Below are 10,085 nucleotides of genomic sequence, written 5' to 3' on the forward strand. Positions count from 1 at the left end.
ACACGTCACGCATGTGAACAAAAAAAAAACTTAAAACGTAAAAACATTAAAAGTACAAACGTCTATTTGAACTGCACAATCGCGGCACAAACGATAGAGACTAATTTGGAGTGATTTAGACGCGGAGCGGTGGCTGCGTGACGTCAAAGGTCAGAAAAGGTATTTTTGAATAACTCTAAAGCCTTAATAGCACAAACGAAACATTTTACAGCACAAACGTAGAACAAACGAACAACATCGCTCTTTCAATATTTTGGAAGGGGGCAGCTTCACGTAGTTTTTTCTATGTCATCTATTGTAGAAATGCGGCCATTACAGGGAAAAGGCAGATGTATAATGATAATAGAAAGTAATAACATAATTTGGACGAGCCGGATTTTGGCTCTCGGGCCGTAGTTACCCCATGCCTGGTCTCCCTCATAACTCAACAAATCTTGGTCCTATTTTGAGCGGACACAGACCAGGACCAGAGCACATTAACTGCACTTCTGCAGCCAGTACTCCAATTCACCTTTTGGTCCTGGTCAAATTTGCTGAAATTCTTAAATTTGCCCACATATTTTTACTTCTGGCTCACAAACTTCGATGACTATGTTGTCTTGAAGATTTGTTTGAATCAGCAGTCAGGATCGAGATAATCAGTATTTTCTACTTATCATGTTGTGGCTGATTACTGTGTTGTAAATACACATTACGAAACAATATCCAAACACGTGATGTTAATAGTAGTTGAATAATTTTATCACATTTGAAATTCAATATTTAACGTTTATCTCGTTTTCCAAAGACTTTCAGCAAAAATAAAACAAGTAGTAGAGGTTGATTTTTTAAATTATACTGAATAAAAATCGTAATAACTATGCAACCACACACTGTTAAACATGGACAGTTTTGTTCGTTAAAAGTGCATTTTGTGGTTTATAAACAACTCAATTTCCCAACACCCCTTTCGCGGGACGGAAGAAGAGCAGCAGCTCCTCTGTCAAAGATGGCGGCTCCTCTGACTCTGTTGTTTCTGCTCGCTGTCACAGTCCGAGCCGCCCTTTTTAACTCTTCTTTGAAAGAGCTAATTTCGGACCGGGTCGAGGTTGTGTCGCCGTTGACCGCATGGAAGAGAGGTTGGTTCCGGTGTTTCGGGTCACATGTTAACATCACAGACGCTAAAAGGCGATGTCTCGGTGATTGACAGCATAAGGAGGGACCCTTTTTATTAAAAAAAAACAACAAGCACTGGTTAATGAAAACAGTACAGGACAACTAATTATTGTTATTATATAAAATGTAACTTTTATTTAGATTCTGCTTTGATACATAAACCATTTCCATTGAGGCTTTCACGGAGTAAATGAATGTAGACTTCCGGTAGGTAATAATAAAAGGACGGAATTAATGGGAAATAGCTCTGCCCCGGAAGAGGAAGTACGAATGGCAGGAATTATTTTTTAGAAAAGTCTCGTTTTTGTAACGTGATGGCGACAAGGGACTCTGAAGATCTGAGGAATTGATTAAAAAACCCTAATGGTTTTTGTACGAAACGTTTTCTCTGTTACCACTCTGCTGCTGCTTCTTTTTCTTTCGACTTTGTCCCCTTTTTTTGGGGTTGCCACAGCGAATCAACGTTTTCCATTTTACCCTGTTCTCTGCATCTTCTACTCTAACTCCAACTATCTGCATGGCCTCCTTCACTGCATCCATATATCTCCTCTTTGGCCTTCCTCTTTGTCTCCTACCTGGTAGCTCCATCTCTAGCATTCTTCTACCAGTGTATCCACTGTCCCTCCTCCATACATGTCCAAACCACCTCAATCTTGCTGCTCTAGCTTTTTTCCCCAAACCCTCTGGTCTGTGTTGTCCCACTAATGACCTTATTCCTAAAGCTTTCCCTCCTTGTCACTCCTAGAGAGAATCTTAGCATCTTTAACTCTGCCACCTCCAGCTCCGCCTCCTGTCTTCTGCCTATTGCTACTGTCTCTAAACCATACATCATGGCTGGTCTCACAACCGTCCTGTAAACCTTTCCCTTCACCTTAGCTGACACTCTTCTATCACAGATGACTCCTGACACTTTTCTCCAGTTATTCCATCCTGCCTGCGCTCTATTCTTCACCTCTCTTCCACAGTCTCCGCTGCTCTGAACAGTTGATCCTAAGTACTTAAACTCCTGCACCTTCACCACCTCTGCTTCTTGTAGCCTCACCATTTCACTGTTCTCCCTTTACAACATGCTTCTTTGCCACTCATGACTTCCTCATACAAAACCACAGTTCCTTCCTTGGCATTCTGTCATATGCCTTTTCTAAATCAATAAATACACAATGTAGCTCCTTCTGACCTTCTCTGTACTTCTCCATCAGCATCCTCAAGGCAAATATAGCATCTGTGGTGCTATTTCATCCTCTTCAGGGCTTTTCTTACTTCATCCTTTCTAATCTGATCTACCTTCTTCCTAATAGTTTCGGGCTCCTCATTCCTATGTTCCCTTTTATTTACCTCATTCAACAACTCAAAGTGTGGCGCTTTGGCCCAGAGGCAATGTCTGTCATTGGTGTGGAACCCCAGGGTTCACCTCCTGGACAAGTTCGAATCCCGGTTAGGGCGGTTAATACCTTCCAGTGGACTCACCACCCGCAGGAAGGTTTGGGGGGTTGTTATGGTGCAATGTGATTTGGGTGGCGACTGCTGCCCCCGCGACCCGGTAACGGATAAGCGGATGAAAATGGATGGATGGATGGATGGATGGACAACTCAAAGTACTCCTTCCATTTTTTCAGCACACTTTCCTCACTTGTGATTACATTCCCCTCTCTGTGCTTAATCAACCTCACCTGATTTCTCTGTCTCGCCAATCTATACAATTCCTTTTCTCCTTCCTTTGTGTCCAAACTCTCATACAACTCATCATATGCCTTTTGTTTGGCCCTGGCCACTTTCCTCTTCACCTCCCTTGTCCTCCAGTCTGTTATCTTCTGTTCTCTCACTGTCCCATCTCTTCTTCGCTAATCTCTTTCTCTGCACACTCTCCTGAACCCCACAATTCCACTAGCAGGTCTCTTTGTCTTCCTTTCTCAATTTCTCAACAGGGTCCGGAACTGCCCCTACTTCCTTCTTGAAGTCTTCACAACATGTCTCTTTCCTTAATTTCCACCACTTGATCTTCTGTTCTGTCTTCATTCTCTTTCTTTTTTTGCACCTCCATCGTCATTTTGCACACTACCATCTGATGTTGTTTGGCTAGACTCTTCCCCGCTACTACCTTACAGTCTCTAATCTCCCTCAGATTACCTCTTCTACATAGATTATAATATAAAAATATATAATATATGTCACCCTGTGTTTCTCTCCCTAACGCCAAACCTGCCCATCACTTCCTCATCTCCTCTGTTCCCTTCCCCTACATGACCATTAAAGTCTGCTCCAATCACCACTCTCTACCACCCAATCCAGCTCCTTCCAGAACTTCTCCTTTTCTTCCAACTCACAGCCCACCTGTGCGGCATAACCGCTGACAACATTAATCATCACTCCTTCTATTTCTACCTTGGCACTCAACCTGTCTGACTCTTGTTTCACCTCCACCACATTTCTTGCATGATCTTCCTTTAGGATCACCCCTACTCCATTTCTCTTCCCATCCGAACCAAACCGTTTGTAGCCTCCTCCAATGTTTCTAGCTTTGCTACCCTTCTACCTGGTCTCCTGCACATCCAAAATGTCTACTCTTCTTCTTTCCATCATATCAGCCAGTTCTCTACTTTTCCCTGCAATTGTACCTACATTCAGAGTTCCAAACTTCAGACTAACACGTCTATCCTTCCTCTTTTCTCTTTTTGACCGAATCAAGCGTCCTCTCTGTTACCACTCTGCTATACTAATTAAACTATTTACTCGTGGCGTTTGGGAAAAAATGTCTACCAGCATTTCCAGGAACCATTCCCACATTAGTACTACTACTACTACTACTACTAGATTATAACACTTGCAGTAATATCGGGCAGTACCAGAAACTTGTTTTTGTCTTAGATTTGATTATGATTTGTTTGTTTGTTGTTTATTTACAGTGATTGAGGGTTTGGCTCTTCTTGATTTGGGAGTTTCACCGTACTCTGGAGATGTTTTCCATGAGGTGGGGGATGCATGCACACACACACACACACACATTGTTGATCCATGCTGCCACCACCACTAGGTTAAAATGTGTCTTTTAAAGTCAATTAAATCAATTTAATCAACACAAGCTGACCACAAGAGACAGCAGTGGACAAGCTGCTCCTGTCTCTCTGTGAATCAAAATCACAGATTTTTTTTCAATGATGTTTTATCCGGCTGTACATTTCTGATTTTTTTCAGACGCCTCTTGTCATTTACCTCTTTCACTTTGTGGTGGACTACGCTGAAGTGACGTTTATGGTGAGTGGAATGTGACTGATATTTGTTAGAGGATTTGTTCATTTAAAAAAAAAAAAGGTTTTTTATTTGATGGTCTTGAGACTAAGAAAATGTGTTTACATGCTACATCAATGAAGTCTAATAATCTTAGGTTCTCTCATGTGTATTCTTCTGTTTAAAATGTTCTTACATTTTTTCCAATTGTATGCTAATATTTTGCTTTTAATCTTTTCTTTCTGTCTTTTATAACCATTCATTGTTTTTCAGCTGCAGTGTTTTTCACAGATAATGTCCTTTTTTGAATGTAGTGTATATGGTTGGGATAAATGGTGAATACTACATCCATCATTTTTTTCCCTTGTTGTTGTTTAGTTGGCTGACCTGATCACTGCAGGTTGTCTCTACATGGCAGTTAAGGACTACAACAAACAAGTGGTGAGAGAAGCTGTTCACACACATTCTGTAGAACCATCTGTGAATCCTCACCTCACTTTTCAATGATCCTGCTCAACCTTGTAGCAGTTCTTCACTTTAACTGTAAAAAAAAAACACAAACTGGGTCGGTAGACAGTGTAATGACAATCAGTTGACTGTGTAATAACAGTCAGTAGACGGTGTAATAACATTAAGTAGACAGCAAGTAACAGTTGAAAGGCAGTATAACATTCAGTCTAGTGTGTAATAACGGTAGGCAGTGTAATAACAGTCAACAATCAACGAAACATTAGAAACAGGATTGTGTGGTGTTGCTTGTGTGTGCGTGTGAGTTGCTCATGCTAACGCTAACAGCTTTCTGGTTTTTTTCTTTAAGTTCAGGAAACAGAAGTTTGCCCTGGAGGCAGATCGGTACCCTTTGGACTGTTTGGAACTTATCAGGAGCCCAAAGGAAATGCATTACATCCCTCTAAAGGTGGCCATGTTGTAAGTACCTGCTTATTAATAACAATTTCCTCTCATTGATATCAGTTTCTGTTAAACCGGTTTTCTTTTCAGATGTGCTATAATTCACTGTCAGACCAATTAACCTTTGTTCTTCCTTCTCTTTCTTCTCCTCCGTGTCATTTTCCTGCAGTTACCTATTAAACCCGTTCACCATCCTGTCCTGTGTAGCCCGCTCCACCTGTTGTCTGAACAACGCTGTCATCGCTCTCTTCATCCTCTCCACCATCAAAGGTACAAATAATGGTACAAAGGTACGAATAATTTGAGGCAGTGGTGGCTTAGTGGTTAAGGAAGCGGACTTGCATCTGGAAGGCTTCAGGTTCGATTCCACCAGCTGCCAAGTTGCCAAGAGCACTGCGGTGCTCTCAGCATGGCACCATCCCCATACACTGCTCGCCGGGTGCTTAAAGCTGATGATGATGATGAGTTAAAGGAAGAGGTTCAATTTTGTTGTATCCCTAATGTTACAATGACAATATGGTTTTATATAAGACTATAATTTAAAATTTTAAAAGGTACATGGGGTGAAAGGTCACACTGTGTCCTGATAAACCGATGACCTTTACACTACAAGAAACATTGAAATATATAAGTAACATTTTGCTTTGTGTAGTGCTCTCTCTCTTATTTTCTTTCTCTCTCCCTCTCATTTTCTCTATCCCCTGTGTGTTTTTCTCTCTCTCCCTCCGTGTTCCCCTTTTCTTTTTTTTCCCCTTTTTCTCGCGCCCCTCTCTTTTTTTTTTCTCTCTCTCTCTGTCGCTCTTTCCCCCCCCTGGCCCTCCCCTCTTCTCCTCTCTTTCTCCCTCCCAGGGAACCTCCTCCTCAGTGCGGTCTTCCTGTCTCTGGCCACCTACCAGTGTCTTTATCCTCTCGTTCTCGTTGCTCCTGCTCTTCTCTACCTGCTGCAGGTGAGTCACAGACAGTAACAACAGTTTTTTTTTGGTCTGTTATTCATATATTTTCATTATTGTTGACTGTGTCCAGCACCAGTACATCCCAGTGAACTTCCGTCGGCCCAATTTCTGGTGGCTGGTGGCCCAGTACCTGTTCATGTTCGGGGGCAGCCTCCTGGTGGTGGTGTGTCTCTCCTTCTTCCTGCTGGGATCCTGGGATTTTCTGTCCTCCGTCTACGGCTTCATGTCAGTGATTCTCAGAGAGGCTCATCAATATAACAAACACACACATACACGTCCTAACTTGTGCTTATTTCCTCTGCAGTCTGTCTGTCCCAGACCTAACGCCAAATATCGGACTTTTCTGGTACTTTTTTGCGGAGATGTTTGAGCACTTCCGTCTCTTCTTCCTCTGCGTTTTTCAGATCAACGTCTTCTTCTACACAATTCCTCTGTCCCTCAAACTCAAGTAGGTCCCAGGTCTGTTTTGGGGGGAAATTACGAAGAAATTGTCCTTACCTTGTCTGTAGTCCGATTTCTTTTAGATCCTTTTTGATCCTGTATTAATTGATGGATACACATCACCTGATGTCACAATTTACATAGAATTAAAAAATTTAACAATACAGGGAAAATGTTTTTTGAGATGTAGCAGTCATTTTAATATTTCATTAAAATTTTCTCAAAATGTTTTGAGAGGGTCAATCCTGGATTATGTGCCAGGACATGTCTTTTTCAGCAGGGTTACACTTCGTACCAGCATTCTGCTGAGGCGAATACACACCGTATCATCACGCTGCTGTCACGCTGCTAATACATTACACTAGGGTGCTAGCAGTGTCAGCCTAGCCTAACCCAGCCACGGTGAAGCTAGATAGATTAGACAGACAGACAGAAACATAGATAGAACTTTAATAATCCCTCTGCAGTTCTCTGTGGGAAATTAAGGCTGCAGCAGTGTTACAGCACCAAATCAACAGTTAAAACACAAGAATAGATCAAATACAAACCTGAGTAGCAGCAGTAAATTGTCTGCTAAATAATAAATGCAAATGAAAAGGTACCAAAGAAAAAGGTACCGTTTCTGTCACTTCATCATTTCACAGTTCATCTTATTTATTTTCAGGGACCATCCAGTGTTCTTGATCTTCATGCAGCTGTCAATCATCTCCATCTTTAAGTCTTACCCTACAGTTGGAGACAGTGCCCTCTACCTGTCCTTCCTTCCTGTGTGGACTCACCTGCACAGATGTAAACAAAGTCAACTCAGTTTTTTTTTGTTCTATTTGTTAGATGTTATATGTAAACAAACTCTTTCTCTCTCACCCAACCACCAGTCTTGAGGAACATCTTCCTGGTCTCCTGTCTTCTCCTGGCTTCTTCTCTTCTATTCCCAGTCCTCTGGCATCTCTGGATCTATGCGGGCAGCGCCAACTCCAACTTCTACTATGCCATTACACTGGTGTTTAATGTGGCCCAGGTAGGGTCTCCCTGGACATAGGGACATAGGGATAAAGGGATTATAAAGACTTGGACCATATAGAGTTAGTTCACATAAGTTTGGACCCCAAAGACTTAGACCTCGTAGACTTTGATCCCCATACATTTGGAACCCATAAACTTATGGGGCATTCACACCAAACGTGATGGCATTGAAAAAAGCTTGAAACGCCTTTGTCTCACCGCTTTATCATTTTTGGATTATCGCCTCTTTTGCTTGGCGCACCTTTAGATGCTCCAGGGAAAAAACACAGTGTGCGGGAGAATTAAATTTGTCTGCTCATTTCTCAACCCAGTTCCATCAGTACCTCAGGCTGACAGTCGTAAATCAAGTCACAGAAGATCTGGTAATTTGCTTATTTTGCGTTATGTCAGAACTTTGCGATACCTGATAATAAATTGTGTGCTGTAACGCCATTTACATTGAATGTGGAACTGCTGCTCAATATATGCCTATAACTTTTGATGTAAACGCCTTCGTAGAAATACATAGACCCCAAAGATATAGACCATATAGACCACAAACTGGAAAAAAAATACTTTTTATTCTTTCTTTATGGCCCAGTACTAAATGATCCACAGTAACCGGCATTGGTCCCTTGCCCTGTGGTTGAGGACCCTTGGCATAGACCATGTGGACTTATACCCATAGACAGAAACCACATAGACATAGACCATGTGGACTCAGAATTGGCTCTTGGATTTTCCATTTTTGAAAAAGCGGTTTCACCAACTTTTGTTCTTCCTCAGATTCTTCTGGTGTCGGATTATTTCTATGCCTTCCTGAGGAGAGAGCACCATTTGACGTATGGATTGTACCTAAAGAGAAAGGATGGATCTGAAGCCGCGATGGTTCTCAAGTAAAACACAGTCTTTACTCCAGCAGGTGGCAGGAACATTCTGCAGCTTGTTCCTGAAACTCTGGGTAAGAAAAACAGACTCAGATCTGAGCTGATCTTCAGACCCTGAATGTGGAGGCATAATTCTCCTGCTGAGGAAAACCTTCCTGGTTTGCAGAAGTTTTATTTAATTTGCAACGCACGTCCTCTTTTGTTGCAGACACTCCTGACGACATTTATTTTGTAAAATGAACACACCCTGTGTTTTCCTCAAAAACAAAATCTTAAGAAACTTAAGACCTTGGTGAGGCAGACATTTCTCCTGACATCCTTGAACACTGTTCTGTCATTCTTTATGTTCTGTAAAGGACGAAGAGGTTTCCGCTGATTCCTGGAGTCAATGAAGTGTCTGGAACTTTTAACCTCTGACTATCAAGATCATATTCAGAAACAGCCACGGAAAGGTCATATATGACAAAAATAAGCAAGTTAACACGTTTTTAAGTTTTAACAAGTTCAAGTCGCTTGAAACTAGTTCTAAAAAGATTTCAGAGAAATCCTTGTAGTTTTGAGGCTGAATCCAGGTTGTTAAAGAAAAAGAAAAGGTGCCAGGGTTTTGTGGTCCACAGATCCCAAACCCTCTAGGCCTAAGAGTCTATGGTGATGTATAAGTCTGTAGGTGGTGCCATAGATCTGTCTGTGGTCTATGTTTGGTTAATTATGTCCTGCTCTGTGTTATCTTCAGCTGATTGTTGAAATAACGTTTGGATTTGTGGCGCTATACAACAACAACACTGCCATTAAATTAAACATTTAATACATTCAACTTTACAGCAACATTGCTTTAAAGGTGGCTTGAGAGTACGGGTTAACATGGTGTTGGAATATTAAGATTATTTGTGGATTTATTTTGTTTCTTGAGCTAAGAGGTACAAATTGTTCGGGTTGTACACTTGACAGGTGTAATTTAAAGTGATACTTTTTTTTTGTACTTATTGTAATAATTAAAGGTGCAGTTTTCATTTTTCTTCTGTTCTTTTCCTGTAATGCTGCTTTGTTCCATACACATCAAATACTGTAAACTGGGTCAGAACCTTTTCACCAAGAAATAAAGGTGACATTTGAACTGAGTACTGATTGTCCACTGGAAAAGTGAAAAGCAGTCTGACTATAGTCTATTAGGCTAGTGAGCGTGTGTGTGTGAAATGTACGGAAGCGTATTGCGTTATTACTATTATTGATAAGTTTTACCTCTAACTCTATATCGCGGTTCTACTTTCGCTCCCTCAGTACATCGCGGATCTAATCTTTAAACATGAAAAATGTTTTAATTTCCAATTAATAATTTCTATTTTCATTTTGCATTTTTTCATTTTTCATTCTAGCCTGCAAGGGAAAAACAGTATTTAAATAACCGAAAAGACATTTTGCAACACATACATACATACAGGGTACACAGTACGTTTGGGAGATCTAAGATATATGTACTGTCTATATGGTGAGCATTTAATTATTGTAGGGTACT

At 41.1% G+C, this 10,085-nt stretch overlaps 1 protein-coding gene across 2 annotated transcripts; it reads left to right on the forward strand.

The window, feature by feature from the left end:
• The first annotated feature begins 891 nt into the window (after window positions 1-891).
• On the forward strand, window positions 892-9,876 carry pigu (phosphatidylinositol glycan anchor biosynthesis, class U). 2 transcript variants are annotated; one of them, XR_003051061.1, is made up of 13 exons: window positions 892-1,118; window positions 4,059-4,123; window positions 4,348-4,407; window positions 4,759-4,821; window positions 5,198-5,307; window positions 5,459-5,559; window positions 6,139-6,236; window positions 6,313-6,467; window positions 6,547-6,690; window positions 7,348-7,472; window positions 7,559-7,701; window positions 8,472-8,646; window positions 8,929-9,876. XR_003051061.1 is itself a non-coding variant. In XM_008321273.3 (12 exons), the coding sequence occupies exons 1-12, from the start codon at window positions 989-991 to the stop codon at window positions 8,583-8,585; spliced, it is 1,308 nt and encodes a 435-aa protein (XP_008319495.3). In that variant the 5' UTR covers window positions 895-988; the 3' UTR covers window positions 8,586-9,875. The 2 variants fall into 2 exon arrangements, 1 of the variants encoding a protein (XP_008319495.3); XM_008321273.3 differs by having other exon boundaries at window positions 895-1,118; window positions 8,472-9,875.
• The last annotated feature ends 209 nt before the right edge of the window (window positions 9,877-10,085 follow it).

Source organism: Cynoglossus semilaevis, chromosome 11 (genome assembly GCF_000523025.1).
Source record: "Cynoglossus semilaevis isolate Cse_v1.0 chromosome 11, Cse_v1.0, whole genome shotgun sequence".
NCBI classification, from domain to species: Eukaryota; Metazoa; Chordata; class Actinopteri; order Pleuronectiformes; family Cynoglossidae; genus Cynoglossus; species Cynoglossus semilaevis.

Excerpts from the sequence above, each read along its gene's own strand:
- pigu (XM_008321273.3), top strand. The coding sequence starts at position 989 with ATGGCGGCTCCTCTGACTCTGTTGTTTCTGCTCGCTGTCACAGTCCGA. Across the intron at positions 5,560-6,138 it reads CATCCTCTCCACCATCAAAG|GGAACCTCCTCCTCAGTGCG; the intron begins GTACAAATAATG and ends TCTCCCTCCCAG. Across the intron at positions 6,691-7,347 it reads CCTCTGTCCCTCAAACTCAA|GGACCATCCAGTGTTCTTGA; the intron begins GTAGGTCCCAGG and ends ATTTATTTTCAG.